General features: G+C 37.7%; 1 protein-coding gene across 1 annotated transcript in view; it reads left to right on the top strand.

The window, feature by feature from the left end:
* LOC128554293 (uncharacterized) overlaps positions 1 to 23,329 on the top strand; it is a gene marked incomplete at its 3' end in the record, with an annotated part of 52,381 nt that overhangs the window by 5,582 nt on the left and 23,470 nt on the right. The window contains exons 2-4 of the mRNA XM_053535550.1: positions 17,336 to 19,136; positions 21,097 to 21,246; positions 23,140 to 23,241. Coding sequence (XP_053391525.1) covers positions 17,373 to 19,136; positions 21,097 to 21,246; positions 23,140 to 23,241 — 2,016 coding nt within the window. The remainder of the gene's footprint in view (positions 1 to 17,335; positions 19,137 to 21,096; positions 21,247 to 23,139; positions 23,242 to 23,329) is intronic.

The raw sequence follows: 23,329 nt of genomic DNA, 5'->3' as shown, positions 1-23,329 counted from the left end.
TGGCCAGATATGCAAGTTTTAATTTACATGCAAGTTACTATCTCCAAAACTAATGCAGATATTGAATTGAAACTTCACATGTGTCTTTAGGGTTATAGAACTAGTTGATAGCAGCAAGTCCCATAACTCTGACCTTATTTTGGCCAAATTATGCCCCCTTTTGGACTTAGAAAATTCTGGTTAAAGTTTTGCATGCAAGTACATACAGCTATTACTAAAAGGCATACAGATTTGAAACTTATTTATTCTTTTTCTAGGTCAATTACCAACCTCACTGGGTCAAGTCCCATAACTCTGACATGTATTTTAAGCAAATTATGCCACTTTTAGACTTAGAAAATTCTGGTTAAAGTTTTACATGCAAGTTACTATCTCCAAAACTAATGCAGATATTGAATTGAAACTTCACATGTGTCTTTGGGGTTATAAAACTAACTAGTTGATAGCAGCAAGTCCCATAACTCTGACCTTCATTTTGGCCAAATTATGCCCCCTTTTGGACTTAGAAAATCCTGGTTAAAGTTTTGCGTGCAAGTACATACAGCTATTACTAAAAGGCATACAGATTTGAAACTTATTTATTCTTTTTCTAGGTCAATTACCAACCTCACTGGGTCAAGTCCCATGACTCTGACATGTATTTTAAGCAAATTATGCCACTTTTAAACTTAGAAAATTCTGGTTAAAGTTTTACATGCAAGTTACTATCTCCAAAACTAATGCAGATATTGAATTGAAACTACACATGTGTCTTCAGGGTTATAAAACTAGTTGATGGCAGCAAGTCACATAACTCTGATATGCATTTTGGTCAAATTATATCCCCTTTTGAACTTAAAACTCTTGATATTTAACATTTTGGGTAATATTTTCCTGCTTCTGGGACAATATTTCGAATAGTCGAGCTTGGCTGTCTTACGGACAACTCTTGTTTGGCAGATTCTTCTTTTGTTCACTTACAATAATTTTTTATCTCACCTGTACACAAAGTGCTCAAAGTTGAGCTTTTATGATCACCCTGTGTCCGTCCTCCGTCGTTGCTGGCGTCAACAATTTGACTGTTAACACTCTAGAGGTCACAATTTTGAGCCAATCTTAATGAAACTTGGTCAGAATGTTACCCTCAATAAAATCTTGGACGAATTTGATATTGGGTCATCTTGGGTCAAAAACTAGGTCACCAGGTCAATTCAAAGGAAAAGCTTGTTAACACTCTAGAGGTCACAATTTTGGCCCAATCTTAATGAAACTTGGTCAGAATGTTACCCTTAATAAAATCTTGGATGAGTTCGATATTGGGTCATCTGGGTTCAAAAACTAGGTCACCGGGTCAAATCAAAGGAAAAGCTTGTTAACACTCTAGAGGTCACAATTTTGACCCAGTCTTAATGAAACTTGATCAGAATGTTACCCTCAATAAAATCTTGGACAAGTTTGATATTGGGTCATCTGGGGTTAAAAACTAGGTCACCAGGTCAAATCAAAGAAAAGCTTGTTAACACTGTAGATGACTGTATCTTCATGAAACTTGGTCAGAATGTTACTCATGATGATCTCAAGGTTTATTATGTCTCCCCCAGGAGACATACTGTTTTTGCCCTGTCCGTCCGTCTGTACATTACACTTCATTTCCGAGCAATAACTGGAGAACCATTTGACCTAGAACCTTCAAACTTCATAGGGTTGTAGGGCTGCTGGAGTAGATGACCCCTATTGTTTTTGGGGTCACTCCGTCAAAGGTCAAGGTCACAGGGGCCCGAACATTGAAAACGATTTCCGATCAATAACTAGAGAACCACTTGACCCAGAATGTTGAAACTTCATAGGATGATTGTACATGCAAAGTAGATGACCCCTATCGATTTTGGGGTCACTCCATTAAAGGTCAAGGTCACAGGGGCCTGAACATTGAAAACCATTTCCGGTCAGTAACTTGAGAACCACTTGACCCAGAATGTTGAAACTTCATAGGATGATTGGTCATGAAGAGTAGATGACCCCTATTGATTTTGGGGTCACTATGTCAAAGGTCAAGGTCACGGGCCTGAACATGGAAAACCATTTCCGATCAATAACTAGAGAACCACTTGACCCAGAATGTTGAAACTTCATAGGATGATTGTACATGCAGAGTAGATGACCCCTATCGATTTTGGGGTCACTCCATTAAAGGTCAAGGTCACAGGGGCCTGAACATTGAAAACCATTTCCGGTCAGTAACTTGAGAACCACTTGACCCAGAATGTTGAAACTTAATAGGATGATTGGTCATGCAGAGTAGATGACCCCTAACGATTTTGGGGTCACTCTGTGAAAGGTCAAGGTCACAGGGGCCTGAACATTGAAAACCATTTCCGGTCAGTTACTTGAGAACCACCTGACCCAGAATGATGAAACTTCATAGGATGATTGGTCATAAAGAGTAGATGACCCCTAATGATTTTAGGGTCACTCTGTTAAAGGTCAAGGCCACAGGGGCCTGAACATGGAAAACCATTTCCGATCAATAACTTGAGAACCTCTCGACCCAGAATGTTGAAACTTCATATGATGATTGTTCATGCAGGGTAAATGACCCCTAATGATTTTGGGGTCACTCTGTTAAAGGTCAAGGTCACAGGGGCCTGAACATTGATAACCAGTTCCGATCAATAACTTGAGAACCTCTCGACCCAGAATGTTGAAACTTCATAGGATGATTGAACATGCAGAGTAGATGACCCCTATTGTTTTTAGGGTCACTCCGTTAAAGGTCAAGGTCACAGGGGCCTGAACATTGATAATCAGTTCCGATCAACAACTTGAGAACCACTTGACCCAGAATGTTGAAACTTCATAGGATGATTGAACATGCAGAGTAGATGACCCCTATTGATTTTGGGGTCAGTCTATTAAAGGTCAAGGCCACAGTGGCCTGTTCATGTAAAATCATTTTTTGGAAATAACTTGAGAACCACTTGACCTACAATGTTGAAACTTAATAGGATGATTGGACTTGCAGAGTAGATGACCCCTATTTATTTTGAGGTCACTTGATCAAAGGTCAAGGTCACAGAAGCCTGAACAGTGACTTGAGAACCACTAGGCCAAGAGTGTTGAAATTTAGTGGGATGATTGGACATGCCAAGTATATGATCCCTATTGCAGCCAACCATCAGTGTCTCTTTGACTTTTGCTCCTGACCCCTATTGACTTCTTGCCTATAGGACTTTGCATTGGGGGAGACATGCGCTTTTTTACAAAAGCATTTTCTAGTTTTGAATCTGGGTCATGTAGGGTCAAAAACTAGGTCACCAGGTCAAATCAAAGGAAAAGCTAGTTAACATTCTAGAGGCCACATTTATGACCATATCTTAATGAAACTTGGTCAGAATGTTAATCTTGATGATCTATAGGTCATTTTCAAAACTGGGTCAGGTCGGGTCAAAAACTAGGTCACTGGGTCAGATCAAAGGAAACCCTTGTTAACACTCCAGAGGCCACATTTATGACTGTATCTTCATGAAACTTAGTCAGAATGTTAATCTTGACGATCTTTAAATCAAGTTCAAATCTGGGTCATGTGGGGTCAAAAACTAGGTCACCGGGTCAAATCAAAGGAAAAGCTTGTTAACACTCTAGAGGCCACATTTTTGACTGAATCTTCATGAAACTTAGTCAGAATTTTAATTTTGATGATCTTTAGGTCAGGTTGGAATCTGGGTCATAAGGGGTCAAAAACTAAGTCACCAGGTCAGATCAAAGGAAAAGCTAGTTAACACTCTAGAGGCCACACTTATGACCATATCTTAATGAAACTTGGTCAGAATGTTAACCTTGATGATCTATAGGTCATGTTCAGATCTGGGTCAGGTGGGGTCAAAAACTAGGTCACCGGGTCATATCAAAGGAAAAGCTTGTTAACACTGTAGAGGCCACATTTATGACTATCTTCATGAAACTTAGTCAGAATGTTAATCTTGATGTTCATCAGGTCAAGTTCGAATCTGGGTCATGGGTCAAATCAAAAGAAAAGCTAGTTAACATTCTAGAGGCCACATTTATGACTGTGTATTCATGAAACTTAGTCAGAATGTTAATTTTGATGATCTTTAGGTCAAGTTGGAATCTGGGTCATACAGGGTCAAAAACTATGTCACCAGGTCAAATCAAACGAAAAGTTAGTTAACACTTTAGAGACTACATTTAAGACCATATCTTAATGAAACTATCTTGATGATCTTTAGGTCAATAGGTCAGGTGAGCGATACAGGGTCTTTATGGCCCTCTTGTTTTTAATTACTTCCCCTTTATGTTACTATAAATAGCTTATTAAGTAACTTTTTTATTATTGGCCATAGGGAAAAACTGAGACCACTTTTCTGTGGTACAACATGGATGGTACCTCCAATTTTTAGGTGTATTTTGACATATCTGTGCCTTTTAAGAATTTATTTTTTCTTTTGGTTAAAGCAATGGTACTCAGGTGAGTGATATAGGGCCATTATGGCCCTCTTGTTTATTTCTGCAAATTGGTATGGGTTTCTAAATAAAGCTTAAGTCTAGAGAGTTCAGTTGCTGTACTGGTTTGTGTAATTTAATTGAATCTGCAAAACATGTGCTGTTGTTATACATGTACTTTTTATGCCCCCACTTTGTGGGGGGGGGGGGGCATATAGATTTGCCCTTGTCCATCTGTCCGTCCGTCCTTCCGAGAATGTTGTGTGTGTCGCGCCTAGCTCAAAAAATATTTGACGTAGAGTCACAAAACTTTACAGGAATGTTGGTCAGCATGTGTAGTTGTGCACCTGGGGTTTCGCGTCCGGATTCATTCAGTCATGTAGAAGTTATGGCCCCTGACTTTGTAAAAATTGGTCATTTTAGTGTTGTGTCGCGCCTAGCTCCAAAAGTATATGACCTATAGTCACCAAAGTTTACAGGAATGTTGGTAAGCATGTGCAGTTGTGCACCTGGGGTTTCGTGTTCGGATCTATTCAGTATTGTAGGAGTTATGGCCCATGACCTGGGAAAAAATTGTCATTTTAATGTCATGTAGTGGGGACATCTGTGTCCCATGGACACATTTCTAGTTTACATTTTATCTTATAGAATCATCATGTGACAAAAAATCATGAGATTCTATCAAACATTGAAATTGTTATCCTTATTTTATCAACCCCCCTTAAAGTGTGCTTCAAAAGCTTTTGAAGTAAAATTTAACATTAAATTTTGAGGGTAGGGAGAGAAAAATGCATTTTATTATTGACCTTTGACAATCTGCAGTGTTTCTGACTGTTTGAAATGATGAAATAGTCGCCTGAGTTCACTAAATCAGATCCATGATGTTCGCTTTCAAAGCCTATTGCAATTAGAGAAACGGTTAGGCCATAATAAATTAATTCCTAGATTATCATCCCCGCCCGCCCCCTCTTTTTTATGCCACCCCAACCTTTTTTATTTCTCAAAAAAAAAAAAGGAACCAAAAATGTATGAACTGTGGAAGGGTCCTGTATATTTGTTTTAGTGCTGCCACAAAATAAACCTGATAAAGCGTGTCGCTAATTAAACTCGTGCTCCTCCGATTGAAGAACATTGAAACTATGGTTTTCATAATCTTAGTTGTTTTTCAATGTAAAATAACTCCCAAAGACTGGTTTGGGTGCAATTATTCCGATGCTAACTCATTACTGGACCTATACAATGACTTTATTTTGTGAAATCTAGATCATAAAGCGCCGAAGGATTGTAGCGAAACCAGCTGTATACAAGCGTTTGTTGGTCGATCTAAAGTTGGTCCATCACAAACGCAGGCCGATCCAGCTACTAAATAAAATGTTGATAACATGAAATATGAGAGTAAAAAAGAAAGTCTGCAAGTTTGTTTTTACTTTGTATTGTTTTTAGCTCACCTGTCACATAGTGACAAGGTGAGCTTTTGTGATCACCCGTCGTCTGTGCGTGCGTGCGTCAACAATTTCTTGTCTGCACGATAGTGCTTTCATTTGTGATTTTATTTGAACCAAACTTGCACACAATATGTATCACCATAAGATCTTGGTTCCTTTCTTGAACTGGCCAGATCCCTTCATGGGTTCCAGAGTTATGGCCCCTGAAAGGGCCAAAATAACCTATTTTGACCTTGTCTGCACAATAGCAGCTTCATTTATGATTTTAATTTAATCAAACTTGCACAAAACTTGTGTCACCATAATGAGGGCTTGGTGCAAATAAGTGTATATAAATAAAGAACAAGGTACAATAGTTTTGCGCCAAGCCCTCAAAATTAAGATCTCGGTTCCTTTCTTGAACCGGCCAGATCCCTTAATGGGTTCCAGAGTTATGGCCCCTAAAAGGGCCAAAATTAGCTATTTTGACCTTGTCTGCAAAATAGCAGCTTCATTCATGATTTTATTTTAACCAAACTTGCACACAACTTGTATCACCACAAGATCTTGGTTCCTTTCTTGAAATGGCCAGATTCCTTTATGGTTTCAGAGTTATGGCCCCTGATAGGGCCAGAATTAGCTATTTTGACCTTGTCTGCTTAACAGCCAGGGCACTCTTTTGGCCATTTTTGGGGCCCGAATATGGGTACCATTCCCCTCCTAAAATAATATGTTTTTTCCCCTTTCTCAGAAGAAAATTCCCCTAATGATCGGTTGTTTGACACAAATAGATATGAACTCTTTCTTTTAAGGCCTAAAAAAACAATATGTTTGTTTCCTGTAACATGCTGAAAAAAATGGGGGTCGGTAGGTAGGAAATTTTTTTTTTTTTTTTTTTTTTTTTTTTTAGTAGGTGTCAGAACATTTCAGTGTTTAGTTTCAGTGTTTAGTAACCTTATTATCGCCAATTAACTGCCTAATCAGGCCTCGACCTTAACTTTTTTCAGCAGTTGCCAGCAGGTTCACCAACTGCTAAAATCTAGTAGACCTGCTCAGACTTTAGTGGACCTCCAATTCTATCTCATAAATTGTGATGCTGTAGACGTCATAACTTCATATGACTCAAAGAAACAGGACTTATTTCTAAAATAATTAAAAATGGAAGACTGTAGCAATCTGTTATCCCGAAAAATAATTATTTTGAAAAGTGTCCCAAAATATGGACACAATTATCATCCTCCCGACCAGTGTTGAAAGTGAAAAAAACATTCTGATGATAAACTAAGTAATTGGCCTTGTTTTCATCATCAATTAACACCCCCTCAAAGAGCTAAAAGAAGTGTGTCGGTTATTGTGGCATAGTGGTATAGTTTCCCCGAGATTGTCATTGCATTACGTCATGTTTTCTAGCCATGTGACACATCACTGTCTGATCGTACTTTCTCGATTCCTTTAATTGTTGAGAAGAAATCAGTAAAAAAGTTTTTTCTTTAATTTTTTAGAAGCGAATGTGCAATATTCAAAATAAACTGACATGTAAATGTGTCAGACCGTGAACGATGATGACCTATTTGCCCTCAAGAAATTTACATTATTGTTTGAGAAGAATATCTAACAAAGTGTTGTGTCAAAAAATATATGTACGAAGAATCATTTAAAACTTATTAAATATCGCAACGACATCATACTGCTTCATTTTAAAACCACATTTCTATTTACGTTCATGAGGTCACGTAACCTATTCTGCCGTGCTAACAGAAATCTGTTTGCCAAAATATCGTTTTACTCCATGTATTTAAATTGCTGCCGCTTTTTCATTATTTAAGATTTTTTAATTGTGTTTTTTGTACTTTTTGGTCAAAAGTCTGAATTTTATTATCCCCCGACGAAAGTCGGAGGGATATAGTTTTGGCGTTGTCCGTCCGTCCTTCCATATTTCCGTCCGTCCGGAGCCATATCTAGGAAATGGTTGGGAATATTTATTTAAAACTTCATATACATGTTCACCACAATGAGTTCTTGCGGCCCGTCAAGTTTCAGTCAGATTGCCCAAGTAACACCAGAGTTATGGCCATTAGAAGTTTCTAGTGTTAACTATATAGGGTACTATAAATATGGCAATTTCTGCATCATAACTTTTGATATATTTGACCTAGAACTATGAAACTTAAACAGAATTTAGATCACCATAATGTGGTTGTGTACACACAATTTCATTTGGATTTATTTGTAAATTAAGAGTTATTGCCCTTTAATTGTATAAAAATCCACATATTTGTACATAACAAACTTACCATTTGGTACAATTTCATTAAATTTCTTTCATTCTTTTCCATGAACATTTATTGTAAACATGTGAAGTTGTGTACCCACACCTAGTCACCCCCTTACCTTGATCACACACCCCCCCCCTTATCCCCTGACCCCCCCCCCCCCCCCACCCAAAAAAGGAAAAAAAATTCATTCCTTATTTTAGATTTTTTTTAAACAAACTTCATATACATGTTCACCACTATGAGGTTATGGGGCCCATCAAGTTTCAGACAGATTGCCCAAGTAACACCAGAGTTATGGCCCTTAGAAGTTTCTAGTGTTAACTATATAGGGTACTATAGATCTATAGATATGCCAATTTCTGCATCATAACTTTTGACATATTTGACCTAGAACTATGAAACTTTAACAGAATTTAGAGCACTATAATGTGGTTGTGCACAGATAATTTTGTAAGGATTTCTTTTTGTAACTTCAGAGTTATTGCCCTTTAATTGTCTAAAAATCCACATATTTGTACATTACAAACTTACCATTTGGCAGAATTTCATTAAATTTCTTTCATTCTTTTCTGTGAACATTTATTATAAACATGTGAAGTTGCGCACCCACACCTGGTCACCCACTTGCCTTGGTCACACCCCCCCCCCCCCAAAAAAAAAAAATTTTTTATTTCATTTCTTATTTTAGATTTTTTTCAAACCTTCCAAGTTGTACCATTCCCCCACATCACTTCCCCATCCAGTCATGCCCACCACTGATCATGCATCCTCTGCTCCCCCCCCCCTACTCCAACTTCACCCTTTTACCTTTTTTTTTTCATTTTTAATTTTCAATCAATACTTATAATCAACATGTGAAATTTTGTTTCCTCTCCTCTGCACCCCCACCCCTAAAAAAATAAATATACATATATCTATATATAGATATATATATTTCCATTCCTTTTTTTTTTTTTTTTTTAAATGTTCAAACCTTCAACATGTTAAGTTGTGACTGCACAAACCTTGCCCTCAGCCATGTTCAAGATATCTTACCTGTGTTCTCTTAAGGACATTTGATCTTTTAAGTTCAAATGTAAAGCAGCAACACTTGGTGCCAAACCACTCAAAGACAATATTTCATTCCAGTTAAACTTCAAGCTCACATTTCAATTAACTGCATTTAATTTTAAAAGCTAAGCTTATTACAGTAAGCATATCCCATTCAAAATAAATTCTTAAGCCAGGATCAAAGTATCATACATTTATTATGTACTCTTTAATTAAACATTTGTTTTCTGTTAAATTGATTTTGACTAATGAAATTATTTGCTTCTTATTAACATCCTTAACTTTTTGCCGGATATATATTTTTGCCATTCCTCACCACAAACCCTTTCGGCGGGGGATACTAATTCATCGAATTTGCTTGTTACCATAGTATGTACCGTTTATTTACTTTAAAAAGGAAATAAATAATCAAGATCGCTCTGTTTGAAATTTTACAAAACATTATATGAAAATTTGATCGTTTTTAAAGAATTTTGCCTACATTCCTGTCGATATCTTATTAAAATTGTTATAGAATTCAAACTGAATGAGTTCTCAAGCGGTGTTGAAAATCTGAAGCGATTATATTAAAAAATGAATGCACTATGCGCGTTTTTTGTGTCAAAAGTAACTGCGATGTTAATTAAGTATTACGATAGGGCGCACGTACTTGTGGAATGGAAAATTACCAGCATGACGTTTTGATATTTTTACGATTCGCTGGTAAATTCCAGTCAATCCAGGTAATTTTGCCTGATGTAATTACTCAATTTGGTAAAGTTACCACGTAAAAACCACTCGCCCGATCGGTGGAGTAGTCCATTCGTGCTATCCTGACTTTAACTCGCCAATGCTTATAACTGTAGAATGCTGTACTAAGGCAAAATCAACTTTCGTTTTGTGAATTCGCCGATATGGGTACGATTTCCTCCCCCCCCCCCCCTATTTTTCACTTTTAAGGGTTTTATTTTATTTGCAGACCGTGACTGAAAATTGGTTGACCGTCGGTCTTCCCAACTTTTGATAGTGGACCTGCCGATATTTAGGTTGCGTCGGTCCAACGGTCCACTGCTAAGGTCGAGGCCTGCAGTAAATAAAATTGTTGAAAATTTACTCCCGCCTTTCAATAACAGATGTTGTTCATACAAGGTTTTTTCTACACTGATTCCTTTTGTTCAGTAAACATTGTGTAACAGGCAAAGTTCATAGTTTTGCAGACAGACATAGCTTTGGGTCGTTTTTGCCAATTAGAGATTTTCGGGGCCACAATTAATCTTTTGTCGCAAATGGCTCAAGTGCAACCGACAGCGTAACCCCTGAACAAGTGGTACAAACATGATAATAGGCTGCTCTTCTACGAATTGTTTATCAATTAATGTTTACACATTGATAAATAAACACCTTTCATAATGAAGGACATTATTGTACTAAATACAAACCGCGAGATGACCACGTGTCAGTCGGCGCGTGACGTGATTGACATCTGTCAGTAGGTAATTAGTATATGGCGCTCTGCCTACTGCCATACTTCCACTTGTGGCGGCGAACAGTATTGAAATTCACCAAGATTTAGAACTTTTGAACTCGATATGCATCAAAGAAAACTTCTCTATTTTCGCGGGTGAAAACCCGGAACCTTGAGGGCTTTTCGCCATGTTGTTTCATGTCGACGGAACCAGGAACGTTTGTTACTATGCGCGACGAGGTCGGATACAACTAAATTATCCCTATAATCAATAAAGATATGATCAGAATCTCGAATTTCGGCCCATAAAAAAATTGCGGTCGGCGGTAAAAACTTACGGTCGGTCGGGTTACAGGAAACAAACATTTTTTTTTTTTAGGCCTAATATTATATAGTGCCTCTAAGGTTGCAATATAGTCACATCAGTTAGGAATGATTGAAAACAGTATTAATAAGTGTGAAAAGTAGCTACATATACATGGCTTAAACTTCCCCTTTTGTCTTAAAATGTCAAAAAAATTCCCCTTCCAGAGGGTATGAGTACCTGTCCCCAAAAGTTGTCTAGTGCCCTGACAGCAGCTTCATTTATGACTTGAATTTAATCAAACTTGCACAAAACTTGTGTCACCGTAAGATCTTGGTTCCTTTCTTGAACTGGCCAGATCCCATAATAGGTTCCAGAGTTATGGCCACCTTTTTATACGCCTGAAGGGACATATTATGTTATCGCCTCAGTGTCCGTCTGTCTGTTGGTTAGCAATTTCCCTTCCACTCTGTAACTCTTGAACCCCTTGAAGGATTTCAAAGAAACCAGACACAAATGTTCACCTTATCAAAACGACATGCAGAGCACATGTTTTGGATGGCTCACTTCAAGGTCAAGGTCACAGGGGTCAAAGGTCATATGACTTTGTTTTGAGTGTATATTGCTCTGCATTTGTGTTGCATTGCAATGCTCTTGTTTTTATTTGGCAGGTCCTTCTTTTGTTCACTTACAATATTTTTTTTTAATTACTTCCCTTTTACGTTACTATAAATAGCTTATTTAGTAACGTTTTTATTATTGGCCGTAGGGAAAAAACGAGACCACTTTTCTGTGGTACAACATGGATGGTATCTCCAATTTTTAGGTGTATTTTGACATATCTGTACCTTGTAAGAATTTTTTTTTCTTTCTGATTAAATTTCTTCCCTTTGTTGTTTGACCTTCTTGTCCTTAAGCGCAATGATAACAGGTGAGTGATATAGGGCCATTATGGCCCTCTTGTTGCCGTTTGTCTTGACTTGTACTCTGGTTCGATTTATATATGAATAGCTGTCATTTTGAATATAAAAGGCTTGATTTTGTGACTTTAAACTGAAATATATCTCGTGCTGATAAAAATCCTAGGAGTCTGTATGTACACTTTCAATTGCTAATTTCAAGTCAGAATCCCCTACTCACGGGTCAAGTGGAACCCCTGCATACAGTTGTTTTGAAAATAAAAAATAAAATTCTTCACCCACCCCACCAACCCCCACCGCTTTTTTCAACAAAAATTGGATAATCTAGGAACTAATTTATTATGGATTTTGCAAGCAGCATGGATCCTGACCAGACTGCGCGGATGCGCAGGCTTGTCTGGATCCATGCTGGTTGCAAACGCACTGTGTTGGTTTTCTTATGGTGCGGCTCAAATGTACATGTAAGTCATTTATTTATACAGAATATTTACCAATTTTGTTTTTGTTAACACAAGTTGGTGTTGTAACTGGTTGCTATTAGACGGTGTGTTCAATTGTATAAATAACCGATTGCAATTGAATAATTCGAAGGTGGCCGAATTTATCATCCGTCCGAGTTTATCATCAGTACAAGTACTGAAACCTAACCAGGAATCGGTGCCAGAAGTCTGTCAGGCTATAATTTTATCAAATGAAATGCCATGGACTCAACTTTTACTTTAAAATATTTCCAGTTAATTTTTCTTTGGATCTGGCATAAAATAATCCATGCAACCTAATTTGAACACAAGTTATACACACACTTCAGTTTCAAATTGGTACACCTGCCTGCAATATTTCGTCGGCAATTGCAGGTGTCACCAGATTAGGGTACTCTTCATTTTAAAAACCAATAGGCGGTATAGAATTGTTCTTTATTGACCTTTTCGGAGAAATTTAACCTTCTAAAGTATGTTTTTTATGAATTTTATCAAAAAATGGTCATGTTTATGATTAGATTAAATTAAATTCATAAATAGGTAAAATTTTGATTTTGATTTTCAAAAGCAACATCATGACGTCATCAGTTTTTCACATCTGTGCGAGATGTTGCAGTTTGATACTGGTTAGTTAACCAAATGGGGTTTCAGAAAACAAAAAACAGCGTCAGTTAAGTTATGGTAGCCACTAGTAACTTGTAAGCCCCTCTCCTCCCCGCCCTCTAGGCGCCAGACGTCGCCAAGTGGCTGCTATTTAAAAAAATTCTGACATTTGCAGCCACCGCAGTTTGACCTGTCACGAATCTCACAGAAGTGATCAGTACCAAGCCTAGTTGTGCATATCGCTGACACATTCCACTTCACTGCACAAAAAGTCCACCCAAAAAATTATATTCAAGAAGTAAATATGATTAAAAAATACCTTAACAGATTTTTATATATTGTTTTTGCCCTGTCCCTCCATCCGTAGTCACACTTCGTTTTTGATCAATAAGTGGAGAACCATTTGACCTAGAACCTTCAAACTTCATAGGGTGGTAGGGCTGCTGCAGTAGACGGCCCCTATTGTTTTTGGGGTCACTCCATCAAAGGTCGAGGTCACAGGAACCTGAACAGTGAACTTGACCCAGAACGTTGAAACTTAATAGGATGATTGGTCATGCAGGATAGATGACCCCTATTGATTTTTGGGCCACTCTTGTCAAAGGTCAAGGTCACAGGGGCCTGATCATTGAAAACCATTTCCGATCAGTAACTTGAGAACCACTTGATCCAGAATGTTGAACTTCATGGGATGATTGGTCATGCAAAGTAGATGGCTCCTATTGATTTTGGGGTCACTCTTGTTAAAGGTCAAGGTCACAGAGGCCTGAACATGGAAAACCATTTCAGGTCAGTAACTTGAGAACCACTTTACCCAGAATGTTGAAACTTTATAGGATGATTGGTCATGCAGAGTAGATGACCCCTATCAATTTTTGGGTCACATTTTAAAGGTCAAGGTCACAGAGGCCTGAACATGGAAAACCATTTCAGGTCAGTAACTTGAGAACCACTTTACCCAGAATGTTGAAACTTCATAGGATGATTGGTCATGCAGAGTAGATGACCCCTATCGATTTTGGGGGTCACTCTTTAAAGGTCAAGGTCACAGGGGCCCAAACATGGAAAACATTTTCGATCTATAACTGGAGAACCACTTGACCCAGAATGTTGAAACTTCATAGGATGATTGAACATGCAGAGTAGATGACCCCTATCAATTTTTGGGTCACATTTTAAAGGTCAAGGTCACAGAGGCCTGAACATGGAAAACCATTTCAGGTCAGTAACTTGAGAACCACTTTACCCAGAATGTTGAAACTTAATAGGATGATTGGTCATGCAGAGTAGATAACCCCTATCGATTTTGGGGGTCACTCTTTAAAGGTCAAGGTCACAGGGGCCTGGTCATGTAAAATCATTTCCAGACAGGAACTTGAGAACTGCTTGACCCAGAATGTTGAAACTTCGTAGAATGATTGAACATGCAGAGTAGATGACCTCTATTGATTTTGGGGTCAGTCTATTAAAGGTCAAGGTTACAGCGGACAGAAAATGGAAATCCATTTTCTGGTCAATAACTTGAGAACCATTTGAACTAGAACCTTCAAACTTCATAGGGTGATAGGACTTACAGAGTAGATGCATGGCCCCTGTTGTTTTTGGGGTCACTTTTTCAAAGGTCAAGGTCACAGGGGCTGAACATAGAAAACTCTTTCCAATCAATAACTTGAGAACCACTTGATTCAGAATGTTGAAACTTAATATGGTGATTGGACATGCAGAGTAGATGACCTCTATTGATTTTGGGGTCACTTGGTCAAAAGTCAAGGTCACAGGAGCCTGAACAGTAACTTGAGAACCACAGGCCTAGAATGTTTAAACTTAGTGGGATGACTGGACATGCCAAGTAGATGATCCCTATTGCAGCCAACCATCACTGTCTCTTTGACTTTCACTCCTGTCCCCTATTGACTTCTTGCCTGTACGAATATGCATTGGGGGAGACATGCACTTTTTAGCTCACCTGAGCACGAAGTGCTCAAAGGTGAGCTTTAGTGATCGCCCTGTGTCCGTCGTCCGTCGTCGTCCGTCGTCCGTCCGTCCGTCCGTCCGTCCGTCGTCAACAATTTGACTGTTAACACTCTAGAGGTCACATTTTTGGCCCAATCTTAATGAAACTTGGTCAGAATGTTACCCTCAATAAAATCTTGGACGAGTTCGATACTGGGTCATCTGGGATCAAAAACTAGGTCATCAGGTCAAATCAAAGGAAAAGCTTGTTAACACTCTAGAGGTCACATTTTTGGCCCAATCTTAATGAAACTTGGTCAGAATGTTACCCTCAATAAAATCTTGGACGAGTTCGATATTGGGTCATCTGGGATCAAAAACTAGGTCATCAGGTCAAATCAAAGGAAAAGCTTGTTAACACTCTAGAGGTCACATTTTTGGCCCAATCTTAATGAAACTTGGTCAGAATGTTACCCTCAATAAAATCTTGGACGAGTTCGATATTGGGTCATCTGGGTTCAAAAACTAGGTCACCAGGTCAAATCAAAGGAAAAGCTTGTTAACACTCTAGAGGTCACAATTTTGGCCCAATCTTAATGAAACTTGACCAGAATGTTAATCTTGATGATCTTAAGGTCCAGGTTGAATCTGGGTCATGTAGGATCAAAAACTAGGTCACCAGGTCAAATCAAAGGAAAAGCTAGTTTACACTGTAGAGACCACATTTATGACCATATCATAATGAAACTTGGTCAGAATGTAAATCTTGATGATCTTAAGGTCAGTTGTAAATCTGGGTCAGGTGGGGTCAAAAACTAGGTCACTAGGTCAGATCAAAGGAAAAGCTTGTTAACACTGTAGAGGCCATATTTATGACTGTATCTTCATGAAACTTAGTCAGAATGTTAAACTTGATGATCTTTAGGGCAGGTTTGAATCTGGGTCATGTCGGATCAAAAACTAGGTCACCAGGTCAAATCAAAGGAAAAGCTAGTTAACACTTTAGAGGCCACAGTTATGACCATATCTTAATGAAACTTTGTCAGAATATTAATCTTGATGATCTTTAGATCAAGTTTAAATCTGGGTCAGTTGGGGTCAAAAACTAGGTCACTAGGTCATATCAAAGGAAAACCTTGTTAACACTCTAGAGGCCACATTTATGTCTGTATATTCATGAAACTTAGTCAGAATGTTAAACTTGATGATCTTTAGGTCAAGTTCGAATCTGGGTCATATCGGGTCAAAAACTAGGTCACGGGGTCATTTCAAAGGAATGGCTAGTTAACACTTTAGAGGCCACATTTATGACCATATCTTAATGAAACTTGGTCAGAATGTTAATCTTAATGATCTTTAGGTCTGTAGGTCAGGTGAGCGATACAGGGCCTTCATGGCCCTCTTGTTTACAAAAGCATCTTCTAGTTCTGTTAGATCATTCAGAAGAGAAGAAATCAAGTATATACTGAGTAACTTGTTTAATATTAATAATAACACCCTGCCAAAGATGGAGGGATTTAGACTTGTGTTGTCTAACCCCACATGAATGTTTGTCAGTTGGACTGAAATTGAAAGTGCTTAAAATCCAGCAAGAATTTTAACAAGAATCACCAAACCTCACATAATTACTCTTTAGCTCATGACCTTTGCTCACATTTTATATTGTCCCCATTGACCTTGTAAAAAAAAGATACAAGTATTGATTATGGATCACTATAGTGTGGTGGAGCATGCGCAAGTTTTATCAGGATCTCTAGTAACTCCAGAGTTACTATTTACTTAATGATTAAAAATTCATAATTTCCCACAATGTAACCCATTGATAGATAAATATCATTCTCGCATACCAGAGGTCTACCGTGGTTCCCCGGATGAACCTCTGGCACATTTCGCCAATATTTATGGTTTGGTTACATTACAGGTAAAACGTTTCAGCCAATCAGCGTCGTTTCGCGACAAATCGTAGCGAACCAATCAAAATCGTCCGTGATTAGCGTGACTGCGTCCTTACCATATTATCGAGGGAATACGATGTCCATTTACGGCGAATATTATTATTTCTTGATGTAAATCTCTTAACGTCGAATTACAGGAATAAATCTTTATTTATCGCAATCATGGAATACAGCCTTTATCCATCGTAAGCAAGTATCTTAATTATAGTTGTTTACATATTTTTTGAAGTTTCAATTCGGAGTTCCAAATAATGGCGAACAATGATTGGCTGAAACCACTCCCGATAGTAATTACGAGTGCGCATGCTCACCAAGTAAACGATGGAAATAAATCAGAGGTTCGTCTCGGGATTTTGACGAACCTCTGATGGATGAGAATGGATAAATATATACATGTACTACTTATTCACAAAACATTCTATTCATTTGGGGATGTAAATTCATTGAATTGATTTGTTGGACTTAATCTAGAAAGATATATTTTCAGACAGAATCCATTCTGGTACATTGTCTTGGAACAGAGTATGTGCACAAGTGAAACTAAAACAAAAGCGGTAGTGCCTTTAAGGCAGACAAAGATACTGGATTATATGAAGAAGATTCCTGCCTCAAAATTCACAACAGGGAAAAGGAAAAGTCTACTCACAGGAGAAGTTTCACCAGTTGTAAAATTAACAAGTGAGCTTGATGATAGAAATGCACATGATTGTTCTCTGAATTCAACTGACCGTCAAGACTGTTATGAAATTGTTAGACCTTTTTTGAGTGTTAATGGCTTTGGACATTGGCATAATCTTAGGAAGAGAGCCAAAGTTGATTATACTGCAACTAAAATTTCAGGTGGTGAAGATGGTAACAAAGAGGTTGGAAAAGAACTGAGTGATGATCATGACACAAATCAGCAAGGTAGAAATAATATAGCAAAATATGACAGGGAAAGACATGAATCGGGTATAAAGAAGAAGAATGAGAGGGAGAAAAGAGGGACATTGGGCAGACATACTAGTGGTGAATTTGATATGAAGGGGGATATAAAAAGAAGACAAAAAGAAAGAAGTGAGAAAATAATGTGTTCTCATGGTTCAGGGAAAAAAGATGAAGATAAAGATTGGAACTTTAAAGGAAAATCAAAAGTAAGGAAGTTAGATTCTAATGTGAATAATGACAGTAAACAAGACAAGATACAAACGGATAAGCAGATGTGCAGTGATGCTGGAGATCAAAAACTGTATTCTCTGGAGGACAAGTGTCCGAGTTGCAGGTACACAGGGCATACTGGAGGTTCTGTGAATACTGAAACAGAAAAGACTGCAGCATGCAACACCACTGAAACTGTTCAAAATTCAGTGAATATAGAAAAACCTATTTATGGAAGGAATGATCATACTGAAGCAGCATGTGCTCTTTCAGAAGAATTAACAGATATAAGTATATCTTGCTCGAACTTAAAAACTGTTGATATTGTGGAAAAGGAAGTTGAGGATGGCAACAAAAAGATAGATAACTTCTTCAGAGTGAAGAAGACAGCAGGTAGTGTTCAGAAGGTTGATGTTACCCATACGAAAGATTACCCAACAGTCGAAAACCATGATCCTGTTATAGTAGATAGGGTCACTGATACTAATAATAGCTCAAATAAATTATTCAATTTTTACATGACTTGTCCTGTCCCTATACCAGAGATAGATTTTGACATTACTGATTATTTAGATGTTTACAACTTCCAAATTGTCAAAGAAAAGGCTTTTGGTGTAGTACAAACAGCTGTAAATGAAAAAGGAGTTTCTTTGGAAATAACAAGAAACAAGGCACAAGTTGTAGAAAAACTTCCATACATGGGTACGTCTGCACATTGTTACAATGAATCAGACAATGGAAACAAAGAAGCAAAAAGTAGTACATCTAATGCCAGATTAAAAAACCTCAAGTTTCAGAGTAACAAAGTTGAAGTGAATCAGAAAACTGATAGTGGAGAGGGCCTATGTAGTCCAAGAATGGAAACTTCGAGAGATACACTTAATATTGCTGTGGACGATGAAGCTAGCTATGTAGAAGATATAAGTGACATGTATAGTGTTTGGCCTAGTGGAAGTTTATTTGAATGCAATATTACTGAACAGATACAAGGAACTAGAAGTGAAAGTGGTAAATGCACAGGAGAACACACTGGAGGATCAGAAAGTACCAGTAAGAATCCCAGTACAACAGATGCATCTCCAACTGAAGTTATGCCATTAGAAGCCTCATCTGAAGCAGAAGATAATTCTGTAGGGGTTGTGGATGAAAAGGTTGGATATATTCCATACATCTTCAAAACTTTATTTTTGTTCTTTATAATCTGTATCAGGATGGGCTGTAATAAGCGTGAATGTAACCCACTAAAGATAACAAAAATTCTTGTAACAATTTGATCGAAGACTTGCATCGAATTTTACGGTAGTGTTGAATTTTGTAACCACAAGTGGAAATGCTGTTAACATGTAAGTACTGGTCAGAAATCCAGGAACACATTTGTAACTGACTGAGCACTGCCTCATACTATATAGTACTGGTCAGAAATCCAGGAACTCTGATGATTTGGTTAACTGACCGAGCCCTGCCTCATACTATATAGTACTGGTCAGAAATCCAGGGACTCATTTGGTTAACTGACCGAGCACTGCCTCATACTATATAGTACTGGTCAGAAATCCAGGGACTCATTTGGTTAACTGACCGAGCACTGCCTCATACTATATAGTACTGGTCAGAAATCCAGGGACTCATTTGGTTAACTGACTGAGCACTGCCTCATACTATATAGTACTGGTCAGAAATCCAGGAACATATTCGGCTAACTGACCGAGCACTGCCTCATACTATATAGTACTGGTCAGAAATCCAGGGACTCATTTGGTTAACTGACTGAGCACTGCCTCATACTATATAGTACTGGTCAGAAATCCAGGGACTCATTTGGTTAACTGACCGAGCACTGCCTCATACTATATAGTACTGGTCAGAAATCCAGGGACTCATTTGGTTAACTGACCGAGCACTGCCTCATACTATATAGTACTGGTCAGAAATCCAGGGACTCATTTGGTTAACTGACCGAGCACTGCCTCATACTATATAGTACTGGTCAGAAATCCAGGAACATAATCGGCTAACTGACCGAGCACTGCCTCATACTATATAGTACTGGTCAGAAATCCAGGGACTCATTTGGTTAACTGACCGAGCACTGCCTCATACTTTATAGTACTGGTCAGAAATCCAGGGACTTATTTGGTTAACTGACTGAGCACTCCCTCATACTATATAGTACTGGTCAGAAATCCAGGGACTCATTTGGTTAGCTGACTGAGCACTGCCTCATACTTTATAGTACTGGTCAAAAATTGGGCAGTCGTCCCCAGACTTTTTGTAACACGACAATTGTCGCTTCTATACAAACTTTAGCGCGACATTTGTAATTTTTACGTGATATTCTCATGATATCGCAGCCTCGGCAGAACGCTGTATATCACACTTAATCCTGTGGGATTTCTATATATTTTACACACTACATTGTGTATTTTTTCATAAACAAATGCTGCATTGAACTCCTTCAGTCACCTTTTCAGTTACTTACAAAACTATTTATAAATATTTAGAGAAAATATCATTAATCTGGTGGCATACCGTGTTACAAAGAATCTTCTTTGGCACTAAATCAGGCATCCTTTTGATTTTCTAACATTATAATTCTTTATGATCTAGAATCTAATACAGACACTGTACCTAATGTTAAGTTTTAGTTTCAGGATCTTTCAATATTTATAGGTTATTAGATATGTATCAAAAAATATGCATGAGTTCTGCAGCGGAAATATTGCACGACTATAGGAGCGCAATATTATTCCGGAAAGAATGAGTGTATAATTCTTGATGCAGATCTGATCATCTTTTCATTACATACTCATCAACACTTAAAATTATTGTACAAATGATTCAAATTTGTCATTAAGCCTGTGTAAAATTGAAAATGTTGTTGTTTAAGAATTTTTAAATGCCATTGCATACATGAAACTGGCGTAACAAATGACGTCAGACACCTGATATGAAATTTGAACATCAGTATGGAAACAAATTGACGTTTCAGGTTTCATTAAAACTAACAGTTTTTAAAATGAGTATGTAATAAGGTAAGTTATCACGGTTTAGTATTATTTTGAAGTGATCTTACTTTGTGTTTTTATCAGTGATGTTAATTGTAATTTTCAGAGCCACTTACTGGTTGGTAGTGTTGTATGGGGAAGGTTTAGTAAGAATGTTTGGTGGCCAGCTCTGGTGTTGGAGGAGAAATTAGTTCGGAAATCAAACAAAAATGGATTTGTTTGGCTGTACTGGTTTTCTGATGAACAATACTCACAGGTTTGTAAAATGATACTAGTAATTCTTGTTTCTTTGTTCTTTAAATTCAGTTTACAACTTGCATTATATATATTATTTTGCTGATATTCTGTGTCGGTACAATTTGATTTCTGATCATTAACAAAGAAAGGCTTTGACCTACATCAATTTTGTTAAAATTCACAGTGGGTAGTACATGACCTGCGCTACTTTTGGGGCTAGTAGGTTACAGTGACCTTAAGACTGGAAAGGTTTACAAATAAATAACTAAAGAATGCTTAGGGCTACAGTGGTCTGGCTGCATAAATGACTTTGTTACTATGTGGTCAGTATGACGGTGTCGCGTTGAGCTTGAGACTGAAAATGATGTCCATTCAATAACTGGAGAACACATAGAACAACAGTGGTAAAAATGTCATTGAATGATTGCTTGAGGTCACTTGATGACCCCTATTGTTAGCTCATCTGATTTTTTGAAAAAAAATGATGAGTTATTGTCATCACTTGAGCGGTTGTCGGCGTCGGCGTCGGCGTCTGCGTCGGCGTTGCCTGGTTAAGTTTTATGTTTAGGTCAGCTTTTCTCCTAAACTATCAAAGCTATTGCTTTGAAACTTGGAATACTTGTTCACCATCATAAGCTGACCCTGTATAGCAAGAAACATAACTCCATCTTGCTTTTTGCAAGATTTATGGCCCCTTTTGTACTTAGAAAATATCAGATTTCTTGGTTAAGTTTTATGTTTAGGTCAACTTTTCTCCTAAACTATCAAAGCTTTTGCTTTGAAACTTGGAATACTTGTTCACCATCATAAGCAGACCCTGTACATCAAGAAACATAACTCCATCTTGCTTTTTGCAAGAATTATTGCCCCTTTTGGACTTAGAAAATCAGTTTTCTTGGTTAAGTTTTATGTTTAGGTCAGCTTTTATCCTAAACTATCAAAGCTATTCCTTTAAAACTTGCAACACTTGTTCACCATCATAAGCTGACCCTGTACAGCAAGCAACATAACTCCATCCTGCTTTTTGCAAGATTTATGGCCCCTTTTGGACTTAGAAAATATCAGATTTCTTGGTTAAGTTTTATGTTTAGGTCAACTTTTTCTCTTAAACTATCAAAGCTATTGCTTTAAAACTTGCAACTCTCGTTCACCATCATAAGCTGACCCTGTACAGCAAGCAATATAACTCCATCCTGCTTTTTGCAATAATAATTGCCCCTTTTGGACTTAGAAAAATCATTTTCTTGGTTGAATATTATGTTTAAGTCAACTTTTCTCAAAAACTATCAAAGCTATTGCTTTAAAACTTGCAACAGTTTTTCACCATCATAAGTGGACACTATACATCAAGAAACATAACTCTATCTTGCTTTTTGCAAGAGTGATGGGCCTTTTTAGACTTAGAAAATCATGGGTAGGACAATATTTCTATTATAAAAAAAAAATCAGATGAGCGTCAGCACCCGCAAGGCGGTGCTCTTGTTTTATAAATTTTCCGACTTTGCAAAGCTCTTGTTTATAAGAATACTCTTTGGGAGTGTAGAATGCCACAGCAATCTGAGTGTAAATGAAATTTGTAAAATATGCATGCCACTTGTGATTTTTACAGAAATAGCTTATTAAATTCTATACTTGACTGGCTTAACCTAGAAGTATTTGGATTCAAGCTTGTTAACCCTTACCCTGCTAAATTTCTAAAATGGACTGGTCCATCATTCAATTTGGACAGTACCACTTACCATTCAAAGGTGTGTTTCCTGAAAATTTACTGACTGAATAGCAGATGTGCAAGCTGATCTTGGTCTGCACTGGTCGCAAAGGCAAAATCCTTTGCTGCCAGCAGGCTATTGGTTAATATCACGGTAGTGTTATCTTTAAGATGTCAATTTAAGTTTGAATGTATCGATTACAGGTAAAAGAGTGTTTTGTGGATCCATTTTACAAGAAGTTTTTGTCAAGATGTAGACAGACTAACAATAAAAAAATGAAGAAAGGGATATCCTTGGCTTTACAGGTAGGAACTTGCCTCTACAATGTTGTGATACTGGACATCTGATTCTGATAGAATGAGTACTTCATATATTGGATATAAACTTTTTTGT

Source organism: Mercenaria mercenaria, unplaced genomic scaffold (genome assembly GCF_021730395.1).
Source record: "Mercenaria mercenaria strain notata unplaced genomic scaffold, MADL_Memer_1 contig_4910, whole genome shotgun sequence".
Lineage (NCBI taxonomy): Eukaryota > Metazoa > Mollusca > Bivalvia > Venerida > Veneridae > Mercenaria > Mercenaria mercenaria.
This window is presented reverse-complemented; position numbering and strand designations above follow the sequence as displayed.